We start from the raw sequence: 24,234 nt of genomic DNA on the forward strand, positions 1-24,234 counted from the left end.
ATATTTAAGCCTTTCAGTTGATGCCGATGTTCCTTTAAATACTCCTTCTAGGATATTCAAGCGATTGACACCAAACGTGGCGATTATGATGCCAAGACATTGTAGATGATAAATTGCGAAGGGATTTTTGATATCTCAAACGCTGTTCCCATGGCAACGCGTCAAACTTTACTTTCATTTTAAAGGCATTTTTAAGCCTTTCAGTTGATGCCGATGTTCCTTTAAATACTCCTTCTAGGATATTCATGCGATTAACACCAAAAGTGGTCAACATGATGCTGAGGCATAGTAGATGATAAATTGCGAAGGGATTTTTGATATCTCAAACGCTGTTCCCATGGCAACGCGTCAAACTTTACTTTCATTTTAAAGGCATTTTTAAGCCTTTCAGTTGATGCCGATGTTCCTTTAAATACTCCTTCTAGGATATTCATGCGATTAACACCAGAAGTGGTCAACATGATGCCGAGACATTGTAGATGATAAATTGCGAAGGGATTTTTGATATCTCGAACGCTGTTCCCATGGCAACGCCGCAAACTACTTTTATTTCAGGCATATTTAAGGCTCTTGGCGTGATTAGATTAACCTTAAAGTTGGCACACACATCAGAGTTGTCAGCTGTTAAGTGTGCACAAAAAGGTCAGATATAGGCGTGTCTCTTAAGTGGCTCACTAGCGCCCATGTTTGTCTAAAATGTGGGGTTTTTGTTTTACCTACAGTCCCCAAATGGCTCAGTAAAAACATAAAAAATAGCCCACTGATGTTTACCCACTTGATGCCCTTGCCCACCGGGCATCGTTTTCTCGGACGCATCGTGTAGCGGTAAAAAAAACGTGCGAGGGCCCGCCATAGCTGCTTGCAGCTATATTTTTTTTTATTTTTATTTTTTTTAACACTTTTGGACTTTTTGGGGGCCTTAACATACTCGAAAACTCTTGAAATTTGGCACAGACGTCAGAGTCGTCCGTCATCGCAGAAATCCAAAGGCTGGAACACGGGCGTGGCACAGGGGCTCTGTAGCGCCCCCTGTAATGCAAAAAAAAACATTGATGCACAGATCGGGCAAACATGTAAGCACATGTACGAGAGTTGGTACGCTTATAGATCTCATCGACCCGAACAACTTTCGCCCTCTAACATTTAAGCTCCGCCCAACAGGAAGTCGGCTATTTTGTATTGTTTCAAAAATGCATGCGGTGAACTTTTAAATACTCCTCCTAGGGGATACGTGCAAATGACACCAAACGTGGTGATCATGATGCCGAGACATTGTACTTGCTAAATTGCGAAGGGATTTTTGATATCTTGAACGGTTCTGCCATGGCGAGGCAACAAATTTATGGCGAAATCAGAGAAACAGGAAGTGTCTAATATCTAAGGCAAAAAATATCTTATTGTAATGCCATACGGGTAGTTTGTTCGTCTGAAGATTCCGATCGCATCGATGTGCCTATTGTGACTCCCGGGTATAGCGCCACCACCAGGCGCCAGGAAGTATGTCAGTCATGAACTTTTAAATACTTCTCCTAGGGAATTCATACGATTGACACCAAACGTGGTGAACATGATGCTGAGACATTGGACTTGCTAAATTGCGAAGGGATTTTTGATATCTCAAACGGTGTTGCCATGGCGAGGCGACAAATTTATGGCGAATTCAATGAAACAGGAAGTGTCTAATATCTAAAGCAAAAAATGTCTTATTGGGATGAAACGCAGTGTGTATGTTCGGCCAAGGATTCCGATCGCATCGATGTGCCTATTTTGAGTCTCGGGTATAGCGCCACCAACAGGCACCAGGAAGTGTGGCAGTCACAAAAGATGGATTTCTTGACAGTTGCATATGGTGAACTTTTAAATACTCCTCCTAGGATTTTCATGCGATTGACACCAAAAGCGGTCAACACGATGCTGAGACATTGTAGATGATAAATTGCGAAGGGATTTTTGATATCTCGAACGCTGTTCCCATGGCAACGCGTCAAACTTTACTTTCATTTTCAGGCATATTTAAGCTCTTGGCGTGCACTTTGGGTGCCTTAACATGCTCGAAAACAAAATAAATTTTGCACAGATGTCAAAGTCACGTGCCACTAGGCTCATGCAAAGGCTGGAATATGGGTGTGGCAAGGGAGCTCTGTAGCGCCCCCTGTAATGCAAAAACTAACATTGGGGCACAGATCGAGCAAACATGTACGCACATGTACGAGAGTTGGTACGCATATAGATCTCATCGACCCAAACAACTTTCGTACTCAAACATTGTAGCTCCGCCCAACAGGAAGTCGGCTATTTTGTATTGTTTCAAAAATGCATGTGGTGAACTTTTAAATACTCCTCCTATAGGATTCTTGGGATTGATACCAAACGTGGTGAACGTGATGTTGAGACATTGTACTTGCTAAATTGCGAAGGGATTTTTGATATCTCGAACGGTGCTGCCGTGGCGAGTCGACAAAGTTGTGGCGAAATCAGAGAAACAGGAAGTTTCTAATATCTAAGGCAAAAAAATTCTTATTGTGATGCCAAGCAGAGTGTTTGTTCGCCTGAAGATTCCGATCGCAATGATGTGCCTATTGTGAGTCTCGGGTATAGCGCCACCACCAGGCGCCAGGAAGCCTGTCAGTCACAAAGGTGGATTTTTTTGACAGTTCCATCCGATGTTCTTTTAAATACTTCTTCTAGGATATTCATGCGATTGACACCAAAAGTGGTCAACATGATGCCGAGACATTGTAGATGATAAATTGCGAAGGGATTTTTGATATCGCGAACGCTGTTGCCATGGCAACGCGTCAAACTTTACTTTCATTTTGAAGGCATATTTAAGCCTTTCAGTTGACGCCGATGTTCTTTTAAATACTCCTTCTAGGATATTCATGCGATTGACACCAAAAGTGGTCACCATGATGCCGAGACATTGTAGATGATAAATTGCGAAGGGATTTTTGATATCTCGAACGCTGTTCCCATGGCAACGCCCCAAACTTTACATTTATTTCAGGCATATTTAGGACTCTTGGCGTGCTTAGATTAACCTAAAAGTTGGCACACACATCAGAGTTGTCGGCTGTTAAGTGTGCACAAAAATGTCAGACATAGGCGTGTCTCTTAAGTGGCTCACTAGTGCCCCTGTTTGTCTAAAATGTGGGGTTTCTTTTAGCTACAGTCCCCAAATGGCTCAGTAACAACATTAAATAGCCCACTGATATTTACCCACTTGATGCCGTTGCCCACCGCGCATCGTTTTCTCGGAGGCACCGTGTAGCGGTAAAAAAACGTGCGAGGGCCCGCCATTGCTGCTTGCAGCTATATTATTTCATTATTTTTTCTGTGACATTTTTTCTCTGCTAACAATACAATGTTAAAATAATATTTATATTGGCACGAACACAATTTTTGTATAACATTTATAATTGTTATAGGCTACTTCATCTCTCTTTTTTCGTTAGAGACATTGAATTTGAGATTCTGGGAACGAGATCTAACGTTAAGTTTTGCGGACCCGTCAGGTCGGGAAATAAAGCGGGTGAACACAGAGTGTATTTTAAGCGGTTTACTGAATAGAACCTTGTCGGAGCTGGACAAAAAGCGGAGACCTCCTTAAACCTTAGGTGTGTATGTGTGTGTCCCGGATAAATATTAATAAAAAAAGGAATACAGTTCAAAAGTCGGACTGTAAGAGTCTTTCATGAGAGCATAAATGCCTGTAATGTTACCACTAATAGTACTTGATCTGTTTAAAATGATTTCATTTATATATTATGCATATAAAGGTGTTAAATAAAAAAATTGTCTAATCCAGTAATTAATTTTTTATCTGAGCACACAATCAGAAAACCCGTGGTGGTTAATTTTTTCATTTTTGTTTTTAATTTAAAAAACGATTGAACGAATGATACACAGACCCATAACCATGTTTTTAGCCATTTTTAATGCCATCTTTCGTATTTTAAATAGGAAATAAAGACAATGTTTCTTGACAAAAGATCAGATAGCCTATACTAGGCTAATTCAAAATAAGACGTAAGTGTGCCAACAGCAGTTGGCCCGCCATCTACTGGCTAAAAAAAATATTGGCCCGCGGCCAAAGTTACTTGCCGACCCCTGATTTAAATAAAAGAGCTAACAATTTCCTAAATTTCCTGTTCATGTCTCCCTCTAGTCTAGTGTGTAATAAGTGAAGTAATGTAATTTACAAACACATTTAGGTATAAGAAACTTACTTTGCATAAAACCAACACTGAGCAAATGTATTTGGTCAATGTTATTATGGTTTGTACGTGTTTAACCTAAAACGTGTTAAATGAGATAGAAACAGCTGACTGACCAGCGCAACATTCACGTACTGACCCTATGTCGCCATGGAAACTCAAACATTAAAACGATCCATTAAATTCTGCTACTTAATATTAAATCTCTACATGAATAGTTGGAACGTATTAAACATATGCCTGAATAACTTAAAAATACAAGCAGTGTTAAAATGCTTTTGTATATCGATTTATTTCAAGATACTTTCAAGCTTATATTGCTCCACAAATATGAATAGAATAGACAGGATTTAAATTGAATTTCTTTATCTAACTTTTGCGAGTTTGTCCTTGGTTTATATTGTTGTAGTTTTATATTGATTAAACAAATGATTGGTTTGCTTATTTTAAATAAATCTAAGGATCTTTAGATGTATTTATGTATCAAGGCAGGTAAAATATTTTCCATTTATTCCTTTTTGGTAAACCTTCTCCTTTATATAAGTGAGTCATTTTAGTAATTTATTGTTGTTCTGTTATAATAAAATAATAATAAACAAACACTAAGCAGTCGTAGTAATGGAAAATTATGTCTTTCATTTATTTGTGTTAGAACGCATACCATCCATCGAATTTGTTTTATTAATAAACAAGCTGTTTTAGCGAGTTTGTCGTTGTACTATTTTATTGGTTTTAAGTTTTTCGTTCATAATAATAATAAAGAAACATTTTAAAAAACTATTTTAATTCAAGAAATGGAAATATTTAATAATCTGACTTTAAAAGCAAAAGTGATCTACAGATGAACGTCTTTGCCAAATGGCTATTTCCTATAAAATATGCGGTTTGTTTAGTTCAGAAGGTGAAAAAATCCTTACCTGTATTTCCCTAATAATACAACACATCTCTGTAAGAACGTAAGTCTCCATGTTATTTTTACATTATGACTTAAAAGAACAATTTGGAAAATTAGATTAGAAGGGCGTGAATCCGCAATTACACTTGCTTTGAAGGCAGCTTATTTTTCCAGAGAAAGATATGGTAACATTTCTTCAGAAGAATTGCTGAAACCTATTAATTTACTGATGTTTTTATTAGTACTCCAGCTGTTTTATCGGCCTTTGAGATGGGACGCGGCAGTCAAGTTCATGCTGAAAGCGGGGTGAATTCCAAATGGGGTTTTAGCGCCCTTGAAGGGCACTTCACGAAGGGGATGTCACACAGTCAATCCAAATAAAGAGAAACTGATGTGCGTTTTTCATTGCTCTATTCGCCAAGTCTATTTGAATTGACCACACCATGAGACAATTGTGCAACTTTCTCTAGAGTTTATACATCAAGTGTTCTGATCTTCGAAGGGAATATGGCATAGGGATAATAAGCTATTGGAATACGCCCTTTATCTTTTCGTGAGCGGCAGTCCCGTAGGCTTTAACCAATCATTGAACAGATTTTTAACAACAAATCATTAAACATTTTACTGACCCTAAAGTGTTAAAAAGATTGCGGGAAAATGTTTTGGAATTTCTTTTCATTCAAACATTAAAAATCTCATACATATAATTAAGAAACTAAGAACACATGGCTTTAAATGTGATGGCGCTTTAGGCAAATCATTAAACAAAATACACAGAAGAATTTTCGTTGTGTTTTATTTATCCATCTTGATGTGTGGCGCAAGAACGGATAACATTCCGATCACAAACGCAGCCGGGGACGGATCTCACTCAATCCAGCCATGGAATCTGCATTTACAGGTCAACGTCACACAAAACACCGCTAACTATCATTAATCTTCTCCCTGACAGCTGTCAAAAATAAAGGAGGTTAGGTAATGGAGCGCATTTTAAAACTCCTGCTCGTATTTTTAAGTTATTCAGGCATATGTTTAATACGTTCCAACTATTCATGTAGAGATTTAATATTTAGTAGCAGAATTTAATGGATCGTTTTAATGTTTGAGTTTCCATGGCGACATAGGGTCAGTACGTGAATGTTGCGCTGGTCAGTCAGCTGTTTCTATCTCATTTAACACGTTTTAGGTTAAACACGTACAAACGCTTAGGTTACTCACGTAACCCCGGTTCCCTGAAATAACGGGAACGAAGCATTGCGTCAGTTAGCTGACGCTATGGGGGAAACTCCTGTTTACTCCGTGACTGAAGCCTATTGGTTAACGTCTGTACAAAGTACAGACCAATGACGTTTGAACCCGCGCGCGGGAGGAACGCGTCCCTATATAAGCGCGGTTCAATCGTCAGGAGCTCATTATTTATTCGACTGAAGCGCGCAGCCGAATAACACTCGCTGCGTAGACGTTTGTAGCACGGCAAGAGACGCAATGCTTCGTTCCCGTTATTTCAGGGAACCGGGGTTACGTGAGTAACCTAAGCGTTCCCTTTCAATACGGTTCACTTCGCATTGCGTCAGTTAGCTGACGCTATGGGGGAACGTAATCCCATCACGCCGTGCATACACAACGTACTGAAGTGCCTTACCGGAGAGACACTGCGTGTGGCCCTATACCCGGCATATTCACAGCTTTAAAAGCAAATGTGTAAGCACCATATAAATTGTTGACGCGCACACGGTGGGGTTTTAAACGCACCGGGGGCACATAACATAGCACAAGACGGCGAGGTACCGAGCGCGCCGCGGCTGTGCGAGATAAGTAAATTCAGAGTCACGTTGGTGAGCTCGCTGAGCGCACCGTGGTGTACACATAAACGCATGAGCGTGCATGATTGAGCCGAGAGAACCTGCGCTCGTAGGGCAGGGACGTCTAAGCTGTACAATCTGACAACGTAGACGGCGAAGACCAGCCGGCCGCGTAGCAGATATCAAACATAGATATAGATACCCCTGTAGACCAAGTTCATGAAGAAGCCAAACTCGCACAGAGTGGGCTCTATATAGGACATAGCTCATAGAGGGGCGTGAGCCAGTGCGATGGTTTCAACGATCCATCTAAATAACCACTGTTAGCAACAGACATACGTAGTGAGTGATCTGCGCAGCTCACGAACGGCCGATCTGACTATAATATGCGGCAGAACGGTTCGTAGCGTGGGATTATACAGATACCACAATAGTGTGAACCCAGGTGCACCCTCGAGCGCATCGGGATGCATATAGGTAGTATTATAGTGCACAGATCGGTGAGCTTTCCAAGCGCGCCGTAAATGTGTATTGACTATAAATTGCACGGGCACAGGTGAACACTTGAATACATCGTGAATGCATATAGATGAATCAGAGTGTTATAATGCACAGGCCGGCAAGATTCTCGAGCGCGCCGTCATGTGTTCTGATAATAAATTGTGCGCACACGGGTGAACTCTTCAGTGCACCGTGAATGCGTATAGATAAATCAGTGCACAGAACGCGCCGTGAATGTGTATAGATATGATTGATGAACGTAACGGTGGGCACCCAACGCACCGTGAACGTACACAGATGAACAACAATGTATGTGTCACAAAGCATAACACAGCTGTGTCTACAGGTGAGCTTTCCCAAGCGCATCTTATTGTATACCAAAATGTTATAGCGTGTACATGTGAGCTTCTCTAAGCGCACGGTGGACGCATATAATTAAAAACCATATCGTGCATACAGGTGAGCTAATGGGCGCACCTTTAATGCAACAAACCTCAGTAGTGCGCGAAGCAGGGATGTCGAAGCTGTAAACTGACAACGTGGACGGCGGGGACCAGCCGGCCGTGTCACAATTGTCAAATGAGAAACCTCTAAGACCATGCCCATGCTCTAAGACAAGTGAGCATAATTGTCACGGGAGGTGATAACGTCAACGATCCATAAATAGCCTGTATTGACAGGTGCTCTAGTGAGTGATCTGTGACGCAGATGAACAGCTGATCGTCTGATGTACGTCAGACGTATCTGTCATACAGGACCTTGGACAGTTCCAGAGCGCTGTGCCTCGGGCACCGTCCGCATCTGAGAAATGACAGGCTTATGAATAAAGTGAATGGCCAGCCGTAAAAGCATGGTTCGCTGTTACCGCCGCCGTCCGCATCTGAGAGATGACAGGCTTGTGAATTAAATGAATGGTCGGTCGTAAAAGCGTGGTTCGCTGTTATCACGGCCACATAGATATAGGTAGGGGAGAGAGCCGCCGTGCCTCTGTAGTGAGTAGAAAAGTGTTCCACCGGCGATTCGCGGGGGGTTTTGACTTTCAAATGTCACTAGACAGAATGGATCAGACTTTGCATAAGGACGCCTCGTGAAAGGGGTCCTAGCAGCTTGTGTCAATGTGTCATAAGGCACGTAATGTAGATCGTGTCCCACGGATGCCATCTCCGCACGCCCATCGTAATGGGTTAATATTGGTAGTTTAAGCATGAGATGCGTATCACTCTGATTGAACATAGCTTATAAAGCGATGCAATGAGTTTATAAAGGAGATGACTCGTCAGCTTGTTCAGGGGGCGAGATCTCAGTCTGGTTCGGTAAATAATGAAACCACCGTAGATTGCCCGACCGCATTATCACAATAACATGGTCGAGAGTGCTGCAGTGCTAAATCATCCTCTTAATGTACCGTATTCACAGTACAAGGTGATTTATATGAGTCAAACGGCGTTCCACGCGCCGAAGGCTGATTGCCGTCGTAAAGCGTGTTCAACCCACAGCAAATGCTGGGCTAGCTCGTAATGACAGCACTTCATGCAGCCGTGTGTAACTTAAGCAAGCTTCCCGGCCGTCAGCTCGGGGCGGGACCTTTGCTTAGTCAAACTGAAGTGGACTTATGAACAGAATGCCACGATATTCAGCTTTCTGAGGCTCGTTAGAGGGGAACGTGTGCCCGTCTTAAACGAGATGCCGCGCGCGTCTGACTGTGCGCGCGCTTTAAGCTTTGAAACTTATTGTGGCGGGTAGCAAGCTCACTTGAGGTTGATATTACCCTTAATATCTCCGAGTATTGGAGCGGAGGTGTGAGCGTCTTCGGATCCGCTAATATAAATCAGCTATATGGCCGAAAAACGTCATAAACCGCTTGGCTGTAAGCCTTTGAGTGGCCGTCCGGAGAGGGCGCGATTCAAACGCTTAGAGCCATGCAAAAGTCTGAGGCTGTCCTTCCTCTAGGAAGAGAGAATAACAGCCGTAAGACCGTGCTCGTTTGCGCCATCAGCATCGTAGCGGAGAAACTGAGGTGGGCTGCGAGCGAATTTGGCAAAAAAGGTGTTAGAGACACCGTACAGTCGTGGGGTGTCAATACACAGTATATGGCCAAACCGGGGTTTTTTCGGCTAGCGTCGATAGAATTATGGACAGCGGGCCGTGTGTGCGTATTACTGATTGCTTGTCAGTAAGGCGATAAAGTGTTTAGAGACACCGTACAACCGTGGGTGTCAAAACACAGTATAGTAAGCACGGAAATTACTCTTTTTAGAGGAATTAAATACCGTTCGCCACTATAGTGAGGTCGCATAGCCGACAGTATTACACAGTATGTTTGGATAAACAGCACACAGAAAACATTTCAGGGCAGTCCAGCCGAGGCGCGACATAACCCCTTTTCTCCCAGACAGTTTCGTTCTCTGTTGATGCAGCTGTGCTGCGGAGACCAGAGCTCAGCCGTTCAGGTGCACAAGCCTCAGTAGTGACGGTGACCGAACGGCTCACGGAGCAGAGCAGTATGTCTAGGTGGTTTAATGTCAGACTGAACCCATCGCAGAGAGGAAGTCTGCCGTGAGGCCCGCGGTTTTGCCGTTTATTAAAAGGGCAGAAAAACCGGGTATATATATAAGAATGTACCAATATTCAGCGCACTGATATAGGACGGGACTGAATAAAGGGAGGTATTCGGGCCTCAGTATATTATAAACAAATTCGTTCTGCCTCTGATTCCGTCTAAACCAGAGAGAAATTACCAGGCAGACAAAGAATGAGCTATCTGAAGTGAGATCGGCTCAGGCCAGTAAAGCTCTATAATAAGTGTTTTAGCGCTCCAATAGAGGCGTGTCCACCTTATCGAGCAGACGAATGAGATCGTGCCGCTCCAGGAGGGGAGGGGCATGAAGCTCTCTTATAATGAGTGTTCTTGGTGCTCCAATAGCGGCGAATCGGCCCTATCGAGCAGACGAATGAGATCGCGCCGCTCCAGGAGGGGAGGGGCATGAAGCTCTGTAATCGTTGAACACTGGACAGCTGCATTTAGAGGCAGCGAGTCGTAATACCGCGTGCTAGCTAAGCCGTTAAGAGACCTCACCACTGTGGGGAAAGGAGCGAGGGACTCCGCGAGCGTGGAGCACGAGTGGCTGTGCTATGACAGAGACAGAGACAGGGGCAGACCGCCCGTGTTTGCTTGTCGTATGCATCTATCCAGGTCTACGGTTCCCCGCTTGTTCATCTCAACAAGAGAGGAACGGCAGAGGGGAGCAGCAACACAGACAGAACAGCCATGCGTCGTGACGGTATCACCCGATGCACTCGGGGGATTAATATATGTGCCAGAGATCTCGCCACTGAATGTGAGAGGAGCGAAAGGGCCCTGTAAGCATCAACGGTTGCGGTGTGACAGAACACAGGGGGGGTTAGTCCGTGTGTGCTTGTCTATGCATCCATCTAGTCTAATGGCTCGCCGTGTGTTCATCCCGGCGAGAGAGGAACAGCAGGGGGAGCACGAAACATGGATAAGACAACCAAAGCATAAGCGCGGTCCCGGCGTGGGAGGTGCCAGACCGGTAACGCGCTCGGAGGAAATTCATAGCAGAGAGGCTCACCGAGCCGCTGTGCTGGACGCTATTACAACAGCGCCTGCTCTTTTAGCTTACAGCTTTATATTAAAAATATTGATCTTACCGGGCGGCCGCAGGGGAGACCTCGTCAGGCGTGTGTCCGCTGCACAGGGCTCGTACCACGGCAAGCGAAGGCTATCTTCGGTTCTCGGCCGGAAAGCGGCAGGGGAAGACGCTAGACCTGGACTCTGCTATCTTCGGTTCTCAGCCGGAAAACAGCAGGGGAAGACGCTAGGCCTGGACTCCGCTGCAGGGCTTTTGTCAACGGCGAGGCTTCTTCTTTTTCTTCGGAGCAGCGAGAGGTTCGCGCTGAAGGAGAAAATAATGAGCTCCTGACGATTGAACCGCGCTTATATAGGGACGCGTTCCTCCCGCGCGCGGGTTCAAACGTCATTGGTCTGTACTTTGTACAGACGTTAACCAATAGGCTTCAGTCACGGAGTAAACAGGAGTTTCCCCCATAGCGTCAGCTAACTGACGCAATGCGAAGTGAACCGTATTGAAAGGGAACCATAATAACATTGACCAAATACATTTGCTCAGTGTTGGTTTTATGCAAAGTAAGTTTCTTATACCTAAATGTGTTTGTAAATTACATTACTTCACTTATTACACACTAGACTAGAGGGAGACATGAACAGGAAATTTAGGAAATTGTTAGCTCTTTTATTTAAATCATATTAAACTTATCAGGAAACAAAGGTAACAACAGTTTATTGTTGATATAGAAATATGTGAGTGAACAAAGTAAGCTACAGAACAAAAACGTATAAGTTCAGACAGAGCCTAAAGCACGTTATTAAGGCAGACTAAAACAGTGAAGTCGGGATTGTCATCCTCATGTTTCACATTAATTTTGCTGGTAAAAAGCATGTGGGTGAAAGTCGAGTTCAGGTAAAGTACGCGGTGCGGACGCTGCAAATATTAATAAACAAAGACAAAACCTTTAAAGCTTAAAATATAAAGCTAAAAAGGTGAATCACGGTTATTAGGGTTGCTAGTTATTCTCTGCTGTTTGCTTCTCAGTAGAACTGTACAATACGGGAGTGCAGTTACCGCGACAACCCTAAATCATATGGTTAAAGCCAGTTGTAGCCATTTGTGATTGACAGCTATTCATCCAGCGCGTCTCCACGCACGGGATCGATCACACATCCAGATACAGTAGTCACTTTGATGTTGATAAATGTAAACGGACTGTGTCCTGATATACTGATGATACGATCTGCCAGATGTGAAAAATGTGTTCGTATGTTAATGCAAATAAACCCTTTGCCTGAACCAGCCTGAACTTCACCCACTTCCCGTTTCGGTGTCACGTGACCAATGGAGCGTAAATGATTGGCTGGATGTTGAATGATTTGATACAGGGATCGATTGCTTCTCCTTGCTTCCCCGGATGTTGACTCTGAATATTTTTACACTGAATTTTTTGAGACGTTGAATTATTTTGCACTGAATTTTTTGAGACATTGAATTTTTTACACAAAATCTTTTGAAACACTGAATGTTTTTACACTGAATCTTTTAAAACACATTGAATTTTTTTTCACTGAATTTTTTTAGACATTGAATTTTTTTTACACTGAATTTTTTTAAAACATTGAAAAAAATGTCATAGGCACAAAAACTGTGCTAGAAATTCGATGGCTTTTAAAATTCAAAGTCTGATTTAGATGCAAAATAAAATTCAGTGTTAAAAATTTGATGTAAAAAAATTCAGTGCTAAGAATTAGAATTCAAAACCCAAAGGCACAGATTTACTTCCATACCTCTTACTTTAGGTCAATTCAAGGTGCTCACTATTATTTGCTTGTTTCCTAATTTTGGAAGCAGTGGTCTGGGCAGGACTACCAGCTTCATGCTCACAGCCTCATGTGCACAAACTCAAACGCACAGCCTCATGTGCACAAACTCAAGCTCACAGCCTCATGTGCACAAACTCAAACGCACAGCCTCATGTGGACAAACTCAAACGCACAGCCTAATGTGGACAAACTCAAGCCCACAACCTCATGTGCAAAAACTCAAACGCACAGCCTCATGTGGACAAACTCAAGCGCACAACCTCATGTGCAAAAACTCAAACGCACAGCCTCATGTGCAAAAACTCAAACACACACCCTCATGTGCACAAACACACAGCCTCATGTGCACAAACTCAAATGCACAACCTCATGTGCACAAACTCAAGCACACAGCCTCATGTGGACAAACTCACGTGCACAGCTATATGTGCACAAACTCAACACACAGCCTCATGTGCACAAACTCAATGCACAGCCTCATGTGGACAAACTCAAACGCACAGCCTCATGTGGACAAACTCAAGCGCACAGCCTCATGTGCAAAAACTCAAACGCACAGCCTCATGGGGACAAACTCAAACGCACAACCTCATGTGTTAAAATTATTTTAGAATCAAAATTCTAAAATGAGTCTTGATATGTCTTTAGTAAATGCAGTCAGTGACTATTTAACGATTTAAAATTATGGTTGTGTTGGCGCAAGCTGTCAGTTAATCTGACCCATAAAATGTTATGTCTTAAGTAAATGTTTGGTTACATGTTTGAAAAAATATCTGATGTGTAACATTATATTAGATCCTTGCATTACAGTAGACAGCTGTCCGTCTCAATGTCAATCAAACAATAAAAGAAAGAAAAATGTTGAACATTTATTTTTGTCCTAGATATTGTTTTTGACTTTGTGTGTGCCAATTTTTTTATCTTCTACACCCCTCACCACTTTTATTTATACCTTACTAAACTGCATGTTTTTCATGCAGCTAAATATTTTGATCTGTAGTGTTAAAACGGATGTACCAGATCAGATATGTAGTCTTCATTTGGGTGGTCAATCTGCATTTGAAAGGGTTTAGATCTATTATATTTAATACAATGAATCTCTTTTCATTATTAGTGAATATTAAACGCTACAATGGCGCCCTCTGTTGGTCCATAAGTGTGGTACAGATTTCGAGACAAGTTCCCAATTCCAACTGAAACAGTTAAACTGAAACTCCAGTTTTTAGCTTTTAGACTCTAATACTTAAGTTTTTGTTTCTTTATAATTATTCTGTTCTTTATAGGACACTTGCTTTCTTTTAAAAATGCAAAGTACATTCTAAAAAGAAACATCTTTTCCATAGACTACATTATTTCAACCATAAATCATGGCAAAAATCTCTCAAAAATCCTTAGTATGAAATTCACTAGTTTGAACAGCTGACTATTTATTATCTACTGTATGTGCCATTGTAGCTGACGCTTCATATAGTGACCTACAGTTTACTAATTGCTGGAAGAGTCCCTCTGGAGAAGCTAGGGTTAAGTGCTTTGCTCAAAAACACAATAGACATTGATCTTTGCAGCTCTGTAGTTGGGACTGAACCTTGTGCTTTTGTGTAAAACGGATATATGGCCAGATGCAAAAGATATATATTGCTTAATAAATGTGTATATATGTTTTAAATTTCACTGTTTGTTTGAGAGAAGAATAGTAAAGTATGATCAGTCGTTCTCAACCAGGCGGCCTCAACAGATTTCCAAGGGGGCCTTAAGATGACAAAATATTATTAAAAATTAACCAAAAAAGCATTTAAGATAAGATAAGAGGATGGGGGGGACTTCAAATATTGTTTTGGGCAATAAGGGGGCCTTGGAGTGAAAAATGTTGAGAAACAGCACTATATAGGGATCTTAACAATGACTTGGTTAGGGGGTCTCAAGATGACTTAAAATTATAAGATCAAAAAGCTTAAATTAATTTTTAAGACAAAAATATGTGTTATTAAAATTTGTTTAACCCTCGTGTGGTGTCCATATTTTTGTTACTCAGTCAGGTCTCATCAACCCACAGCATTATTGTTTTTTATTAATGCAACCATACAAATTTATGTAATATTGTTTACAGATGTTTAATTTAACTTGTTACATAGACAGGATGTTACGGTTGTTACCAGTGTTGGGGCAAGTTACTCAAAAAAGTAATATATTACGTATTACATATTACTCTCAAAAATAGTAATGCCTTACTTTACTTTATTACTCCCTGGAGAAAGTAACTAGTTATATTACTAGTTATATTACTAGTTACATTTTTTTCTGGACAAGAATTTTTATTTGGGCAAGCCACGGCCAAGAAAATGCTGGCTTCCTTACCCGCTACAGGACGTGGGGCACAGCGTTCGGAGAAACATTAAAGAGTGTGCACTTCACCGTCAAGTTATTTTCCTTCCGTTGAACATCATAAAATATGACTGAATCTTCACCCGTCGAAACTAGCTTTCTGTTACTGGGAACCTTCCTCTGAAAAAGAGCTTGCCGTTGTTGACGCTTCCATTTACCCGATCTGTCTTTGTGCTGCTGCCGCTCTGTGCTGCTGGCTACCGGGTGTCGACCAATCGGTGATGGTAAATGATACCTCGTGCCAAACTTAGACCAATCACTGTTCCATTCACGCCCTCCTCCCCTTCCCTTTTGTTCTCTGTGTTTTGTGCCTTGTGTGATGAAGGTGCTACTGGCGAATGTAACTTAAGTAACTAGCTTGGGAAAACTGTAATAATATTACCATTTTCAGACGGGTAATGCCTTACACTACTAGTTACTGAAAAAAGTAATTTTATTACAGTAACTAGTTACTTTGTAACTAGTTACACCCAACACTGGTTGTTACGGATGTTACTTTATTTTACGCAGAGCCGGCGCCAGACCATAACTAACAGGGGGGCATTTGGCTTCCAACGGGGGGCACGCAATAGCAACAATAACTTGCAAAAACAAGACATTAAACAACAAATACAGCAAGCACACACTCATACAACTGATACAGACTGTCAGCTCATTTCCTGTATAAAGTGTAAAGACCACAAACTATGCGCAAAACTATTGAACTTCGACCGCGACGTGAGCGCAAGCTGAGCTCTGCTGCGCTCGCGCTTTGCTCTACGCAACAAAAAACCGCCCTCGCGCGGCGCAAGCCATTGAAATGAATGGGTTTCATAGCGCAGCGCATAGCGCAGCCCACACCGCGTCCTGGCTTGAAAAAAGCTGCTTTACCATAATCACGTTGTAATGCTGTTAACGGTCTATAGACACACTTCACATTTAAGCTTACGTAATTTAAAACAACGCTAACTTACCTTTGAAATAGCTGAAGACGGCGTGTACGAACATAACTTCCTTAAAACAGTGGGTAACACTTTATTTCGATAGTCCACTTTAGACATTTTACTAACTATAAGTAACTTTGCAACTACTTATCAACTACCAATCTTTAGAGAATTAGTAGACTGTCTGCTTAATATCTACTAACACTTTATTGTGATGATATCTCAACAGACTTTCAACTGTCTATAAGTATCTTTGCAGGTGCATGTCAACTTATTCCACTAACCCAAACCTCTTCCCTAACCCCAACCCTTACAGTCTACTAATACTTTAATGACAGTTAGTTGACGTATAGTTGCAAATTATTGAAAGTTAGTTGACATGTAGTTGCAAAGTTGTTTATAGTTAGTAGAATGTCTAAAGTGGACTATCAAAATAAAGTGTAACCAAACAGAAACAGGGTCCTGTAGATTTGTAAATTCCACCTCGACCTCTAATCTCTGAGTTTGAGCCAGTCTGTGTTTGCATGAAGTCAGATGAAGCAGGCGGTGCTGGTTCGTTCTAAATGTTCTAATATCCATATTTTACACGATCCATAAAATGCCGCGAAAAAACACGTTGCTAGTTTCAAGTCACAAATAGCCTATGCTAAAGACGTAAGACGAGTGAGACGCGGCAATACATCCAATCAGAGAAACTGGTCTATTTTAATTAAAGAAAACATATATCAACTATATTTTCCTCATTTGATTACATTACAAGTTATGAAACATTCAATGTTTAATTTATTTAAAATTATTCTTGATATATATTAAATTAATAAAAAACTTTGTAGGGGGGGCACAACAACCTGTTTGGGCGGGCACTGCCCGCGAATGCCCCCCCTTGACGCCGGCCCTGATTTTACGGTGTCTTTGTTACACATGTTTACAATAGTAATAACTGATCCTAACCCCAACCCTATAGTAAGTACATGTTATTAATGATTATTACTAAGTACTTAAATGTATAATTACACTGTAACAGTGATACCGTAAAATAAAATGTGACCGGGTTTTCTTTATTATGGAGAGGATAATGCCATTATCCACCAATGTTATCTTATATGGCTGCCAAGTATTTTGTTTGTTGCTCGGCTCACAGTGCATTTCTTTTTTTCTCAGAATGTACCAAATTGTTGATCTGGTCACTACTAATATTCCTCCTGTCTGACTGATGGATTTGTTGTGTTTTTGAAAGCTAAATATGGTCTGCATCACTTGCATGGGAATTTCTCTGTACCACATGATTTAGGTTCACAGCCACAGCTTCCAAATGCACATGGCACACTTAAAATCAACTACAGACCTTTAAGTCCTTCATTTATAAGGACATTATTTAATAAATAGACAATATCTGTCCATAAAACAGCTGTTAAGTCAACTGTCCCATTACTCTTTATAAAGGGGAAGCCACTTATTAAACGCCTGCTTATTATATAACTGTATTTTGAATATGAATATATACAGCTATATAAAACTTGTGTCAGTGTCCAAATATATATGGACCTAACTGTTAATGTGTAGGTGGATGCACAGTGTACAGTCATTGTAAAGTTGTAATGTTGTTCATAGAAAATGAGCCAAGGCCAAGAATCTGAGGCTGATAAAACATTGCATCATTTTTTGTTTTAGTAAACTTTAAAAGCGGTTCTCACATACCTGAACACCATATTAAGATAAATAAATAACATTATTATTTAACTTTACATATTTTTTTCTTTGAAGAAATATGTACAATGTCACATTATGTTCTGGAAGCCCTGGAAATCTGTGACAACTAAGTGGATTGTTACTTATTTGCCACATAATGGTCTTTGAGAATAACCCACGAGTCAAACTCAAACGCATAAAAATCATATTCAGTTGATGTCAATGCACAAACATTCTGTTTGGCTTTCAAGCAGCTTCCTCAAAGACCTCAACAGTCAGAACTTTCAGTTTGTCTCTAGTAAAGGAAATCATCTCCTGTAGCTGTGGGTTCTTCTGGTTTCTTAGGCTTGATTTTAGGTAGATGAAGTTTACTGCAGGCTACTACAAGAATATTTGCTCCATGTGTAACAGCACTGGCAACGCACAACCAGAAAGAAAAGCCGAGACTCTCCTCGAGGATCACAAGTCGAAAAAGACTTTCTTTGTAGTTAGCCACGTGTTCTGTGAGATCATGGCACTGAACTGCTGCGAGGAAACATGCAAAGCCCATTGCACTGAACAGAGCTGAGAAATTAGAAAAATAGGGAAAATTAATAATAATAAATGTAAATATGAATCACAATTGGCTGATTTATGATTGATTGGTGTAGTGAATGTATTGACCAAATGCACTTAATTTGTGATGTATTGACTTACCTGCAATAAAATTCCAGAGGTAGAGGCCAAATGGTCCTCTGATCGATTGATAAGGAACTTTTCTGGCGTTATATATACAGAAGGCTAAACTGAGCACTGCAAAGCCAATAGCGAAAAAAATGAAAAAGATTATGACCATGTGCAGACCACCGTTGATTTTTTTAACAAGCTTTGGGAACACTGTAGAGAGAGAGAGAGAGAAAGAGAGAAAGATCAGTCTCCCTACTAAAATGTTCTGTGGGGAACCAAAAATGGTCCTCCAACACCAAAATATTGGCAAACCAAACTGTATATTTAAGTTAAATTAACCAAATTTTTTTTATATATGACCCAACCGTGGTATAAAAAAATTCACCATTTAGCTGGCTTTGAACAACCCAGCACAGGATATTAAAAACAAAAGTTGATGTTTCCACATTTTACCCATCCATGGGTTAAAACAACACAGCATTTTTGTTTTTAAAATAAATAAATGGCTTTGCTGCGAAGAACCCTTTATAGCAACTTTATTTTCAGGCGTATGTTATATTCCTATATCTATTCATGTCTAAATGGTGCCCTCACAGAACAAAAAAAGGTACAAAAGCTGTCACTGCACTCTAAAAATGCTTGGTTATTTTCGTTGGGTCAAAAAGGGATGAGCCCAGCAGCTGGGTTGAAATTTACCAAGAAAATGTTTATATTTGACCCAAAAATGGGTTAAAACAACCCAGTATTTTGGGTTGAAACAACCCAGCATGGGTTAAATTACAACCTGGGCTCCCCTTTTTGACCCAATGCTGGGTTGAAAATAACTCAGCTTTTTTTAGAGTGTGGGGCAGAACCCTTGCAAAACCTGAAGGGTGCATGTTAGCATCTCAGGGTACACATTGTTCACTCAAGGGTGCATATTTGTACTTAATGGTAGGCCTACATAAGCCTAGGACCTTTCTAAAAGTTACCGTCCCAGTTACAGCTTTTGTACCTTTTTCCTACATTAATGCCAATAATATATGTAAAAGTAGCCTAAACCTTTAATTCCATATGTTTTTAACAACAACGACATTTTATATTATAAGCCTAAGCTAAGCTGAATGTGTGCTTTCAATGTATTTATGAAACTAACAGCATATTACTTACAGTAAATTTTGAAGCGGCGGGTCCCGAGCCCGCATCTCCGCGTTTTCCCGCCTTGAAAGAGTCCGTAGTAAATGTGTCCCGTGAACTGCTCGAGCTCCGGGTGAGACGCGTTCACCAGATCCACACCTGTTTGACACAGGACGGTTCCTGTAACCCAGCGCTCGGTGGACAGCGCCACAACCAGAAGTACCACAGAACCGATGCTGAGCACAGAACCGAAGGAGAACACGATCCGTTTCCACAAAGTTGGCATTGCACGATACCCCTGCTTTACTCACCCCATTGCTCCTAAAAACAACACGTAAGGTAATACGATCTGTCCTTTACCGCTACTGTGCAAAGTAACTCGGGTGTAACTCACGATTAATACTTAACCTCATAATTTCTTGTCTGTACGTTTGCACGAATATAAAATAAACGTAAACACATAGACTAAAGGAACCCGATATAGGCCTATTCCGCGACAAGACGGAAACCGGATAGTAAAAAGGATCTCCTCCACCCAACGAAACCTTATACAGTTCACTCGTCCTAGTTTAGTTTGGTTGCCCGCGTTCGTGAATATGCGGGGTCGGTCCATTTTTAATGAATGCCCTTTACTGTAACTGTTAATTAAAGATTGATAGTTTATTTGCTGTAAAAGCTTATAGGTCAGAGAGCCGTCACATTTCCACAAATGCTCGAGCGGGTCATTGCGCATAATATAAATAGCAAAGGGGAGAGCTGCATGACTTACGTCATAGTAACAGGACATTAAATGGGCTAATATCACGGCTATATCAACCTAATCCTAAATTTGCTTTATTAAGTGTAAAAAAAACGCCTTTAATTGCCGTGGTTCTGAACCAAACGAAACCAGATGGGGAAGCTGTCCATGGTGCTGACGCGTGATTCCAGACGACACAGGATTCAGGACCATGGACAGCAACCGCAAAAACACCACTTGGTAGACTTTTTGTTAAACAAGAATCCAGGCTGTAGATCTTAAAAATTTACTTTTTTATGATGCGTAAAAATAAATTGGGATAAGGTGTGCCAAATAATAAACAAAATGTTGCTATAATATATATTTTGATATATAAATATATCAAAATATCTTTTGATATATTATCTGAGAGAAAGAATTGTATTGCTGTATTGTGTATGTATACTATTTTTACTCTATACTCAAGTACATTTTGAAGTATCTACTCAAGTAAAAGTAAGTAGAAGTTTGATTTAAGTAAAAGTAAAAATATAGGCATAATACATCTACTTAAATATTAAATGTAAAACACCAAATTATGAAATGTAGTGGAGTACAAAGTATGATATTATATTTTGGAATGTAGTGAAGCATGTTTTCCAAAGAAGAACACTGATAAAGTAACTTGGAAAACGTACTCAAAGTTTGGTGAGTAATAATTCTTCACTACTGTCCACCTCTGAATTTGTAGCCTACTATTTATGCCAGTAGAGGGAGACATATTACTATTTTCCTAAGAGAATCTTGAATGAATAAATGCACTGATACGACGCCAGTTTAGCTTAGAAAGGCCCAATGACAGTGGAGAAAATAATACGTGATACAAAATGGTAATTTTTATATACTACAGATATACAGTATTGCTATAAAAACTTACGATCACTCACCTGAAATGCTTATTATCTGGAAAACAATTTAATCTGGAGCTTAAATATAATCTTAAAGAGAACCTATTGTCCGATTCACAATTTTACATTTCATGTGGTGTGTAAGTGTGTATTTGTAGCCGCATGTTAACGATATGCAAAAGGTACAAACCCCAAAATAAATGATGACGCAAGTTATCGTCTCCATCGTAAATTTATTTTCTTGGACTATAACAAACACACGGATTGTAGGCAACAGTTTACTTCCTGGGATTTGGTGATGTAGACAAGACCGACATATCATAATTCCTCCTGCTGTGGACTCAGCCTGTAAGTTAACTGCTGTTAGCATTGCCTTGTGACCAAATTTTTCAAACATGGTAAGGAGCGTCACATTTCCGGCTGACGTCAGAGGTATTCAGACCAATCACAACATACAGATTAGCTGGCCAATCAGGGACACAGAGCTTTTCAAATCCATGCGTTTCAGGAAAAGAGTGAAATCTAGAGCTACAAAAGTTTAAGGTATGTGGAAAATAATGTGTTTTTAACCATAAACGACGCAAACACATTGTGTTATACCAAATACACAAAAGAGTACATTTTTGCCAATTATCTATAAAGGGCGTTTAATTTAAACATAACTAAAATATAATATACTTTTGGCATAGTTTTGAGTGACAGCATAATTCCAATAATCCCATTTGTGTTATTCTATATTGATTATTTTACTATTATTTTAAAAAGTAACAAAAATAATACATTATTAACATAAAATCAAGAAGCTTTATTGTCATTTTAACCACATATAGCAGTGCAGTACAAAGTGAAAAGAGATTTCTCCAGGACCATGATGCTAAATACAGACACCAAACTACATAAAACAACACAGAGCTGAGGACTAAAAAAAAAGTATTTTTTAACCTATCCACATAAAGTGCATGAGTGCTGTGCTACCTAGCTTAAACCATGCCAAGAAACAGTGCAAGGAGAAGGGCAACAATACCCTACAACAAGACATCTGCACAAAATAAATTGAATAATAAAAATAGTGCCCAGTACAGTTTGTAATCCTTAACATAACCGAGTTGCCATCTTATCTGAATAATCACTAATTATTTTTTTAAATATGTTTAAGCTGGGATGTTCTCACATTGCAGCAAATGTCTGGTTTACTTACTCTGTGAGGACAATATACACAATATAGCTAAAGCGCACACACACAAAGTTACAGCGAGGCAGTGTCAAAACATGTCTTCAATCCATACTAAAAGCCATGGATGACATCGACTTGCAAAGAACAGCAATTGGCTGTATAAACAAAGTATTAGCTTTAGTGTCAGGGACATATACAATATATGCTCCTTGTGGTCAAAGACTCTTGTCATATTGATTAAGGAATGGAAGCATATTGACTAGCTAAACTACAGCGATGCTCATTGAGGGTACTGTGAATATCAAATGGCTACTGTTGTGGTTTTGGGCAGGCTTACTGACTTAATGCATTCTGGAATGTTTTTATGTTTATAATGGAGTTAAGTCTGGACATGAGTTACAAAGCTGACTTATATGGGTTTTAATGTAAACAACTTTACATGGTTTGTCTTGCTTTCTATGCATTTTCAGCTCTTCTTTCAGTAATGTTTCCTCCATGCATTAATGCTCAGTAAACGGTCTGAATCTCTGTTTCTCAAAATTAACACATCTTCTATCCTATTTTATCTTTCTTTTGTCTCTTTTTCTTTTATCTCTGCCTTATCCACAACACTGGCAGACTTAATGAGATTTAAAGTGCTTTGATGTCTAGATAATCAGATTAGTCACTCAGCTTTAAATTTTCTATTCTGTTTGTACAAAACAGTCAGACATATTATAGAATTTACAAACTAGTCAGGCTGTCAGCATCAACATCTCCAGACTGCATTTCCTGTAATGTCTAATGATTATGGAATGAAATTGCCCTTTTAATGATACTATCAGAGTTTTATATTAATTACATATGAAATTGTATGCACTACAAGACATTAGGATGTTTGACTGAAGGCTGAAAATTGTATTTTGAAAGAGATACTTTACATCCAGTAAACAACTGCTAATAAACGAAACTAAGCTTAATTCAAGTTATAAGACTATACGTCTAGAACAAAACTTTCTAATGTAAAGCTTGTGTCAAGATAAGGTATGCCCTTATACAATATTAAGATGGACAAATTTAAAATGGTCCACAAATGCAAAGTACCCTTAATGTGCAGGCATACAGCAACACTTAAAAACCACTAGAAAACCCACTTTACCACACACTGATCATACTTTTATAGAATGAAGAACCTAATGGTCACTTGGTTGGGCAGATGAGGTTGTGTGCACGGTCAGCAAAAATCTAGTGGACAAACTTCATTAGGTTTGCATCCTAGTCCATTAGAGGCTATTCTCGATTTCAGTCTGCATGGTTAAAAAAGGCCTTTTTAATACGGATAAATGTTATGCCTGAAATGCAGTTGTACTACTGTGGACTACCAATGAAAATCATTTATCCATCTTTATGACTGGGTATCTAGTATCTAATAGTAGATATTAGTTTGCTCATCCATCCATATGTCTATAGGTAAAACAGTGAGAAATAACAGTACTTTAAAGGGCACTGTTCCTCCAAATAGATCACATGTCTATAAAAGATGGAATGAGTCACCTTTGAAAAGAAATACAGATGAGTCAGCATCTTTTATCTCACAATCGGACTGTAGATGATGAGTAAGGTCCTATCCCTACCAAAACCTTCTCTGATTCGTGAATAATTCAGCAAACGCAGGTCGTCTACACTCAAAACATACATGTGCACAGGCAGCACAGGAGCAGCACAGGCCTACAGGTGTATAGACGACCTACAGGTAATACTGCAACAATAAAATGAGTAAGCAAAAAAGAGGCAACGTTTTAAATGTTTTTCTTAAGATAGACAACATCCAAAATAGTTTATTGATAGATA

At 40.1% G+C, this 24,234-nt stretch overlaps 1 protein-coding gene across 1 annotated transcript; it reads right to left on the reverse strand.

Annotated features, from left to right (window-relative positions):
- Nucleotides 1–17,190: 17,190 nt before the first annotated feature.
- Nucleotides 17,191–20,489, reverse strand: clrn2 (clarin 2). The gene is made up of 3 exons (XM_065275034.2): nt 19,638–20,489; nt 18,519–18,698; nt 17,191–18,386 (listed from the first exon to the last, which is right to left on the reverse strand). The coding sequence occupies exons 1-3, from the start codon at nt 19,888–19,890 to the stop codon at nt 18,118–18,120; spliced, it is 702 nt and encodes a 233-aa protein (XP_065131106.1). The 5' UTR covers nt 19,891–20,489; the 3' UTR covers nt 17,191–18,117.
- Between the last annotated feature and the right edge of the window lie 3,745 nt (nt 20,490–24,234).

Source organism: Paramisgurnus dabryanus, chromosome 4 (genome assembly GCF_030506205.2).
Source record: "Paramisgurnus dabryanus chromosome 4, PD_genome_1.1, whole genome shotgun sequence".
NCBI classification, from domain to species: Eukaryota; Metazoa; Chordata; class Actinopteri; order Cypriniformes; family Cobitidae; genus Paramisgurnus; species Paramisgurnus dabryanus.

What these genes read in the sequence shown, in the direction of transcription:
- clrn2 (XM_065275034.2), bottom strand. Translation starts at nt 19,890, where the DNA reads ATGCCAACTTTGTGGAAACGGATCGTGTTCTCCTTCGGTTCTGTGCTC. An exon ending in CCGCCGCTTCAAAATTTACT is followed by an intron (nt 18,699 to 19,637) that starts GTAAGTAATATG and finishes CTCTCTCTACAG; the next exon opens with TGTTCCCAAAGCTTGTTAAA. An exon ending in CCTCTGGAATTTTATTGCAG is followed by an intron (nt 18,387 to 18,518) that starts GTAAGTCAATAC and finishes CTAATTTCTCAG; the next exon opens with CTCTGTTCAGTGCAATGGGC.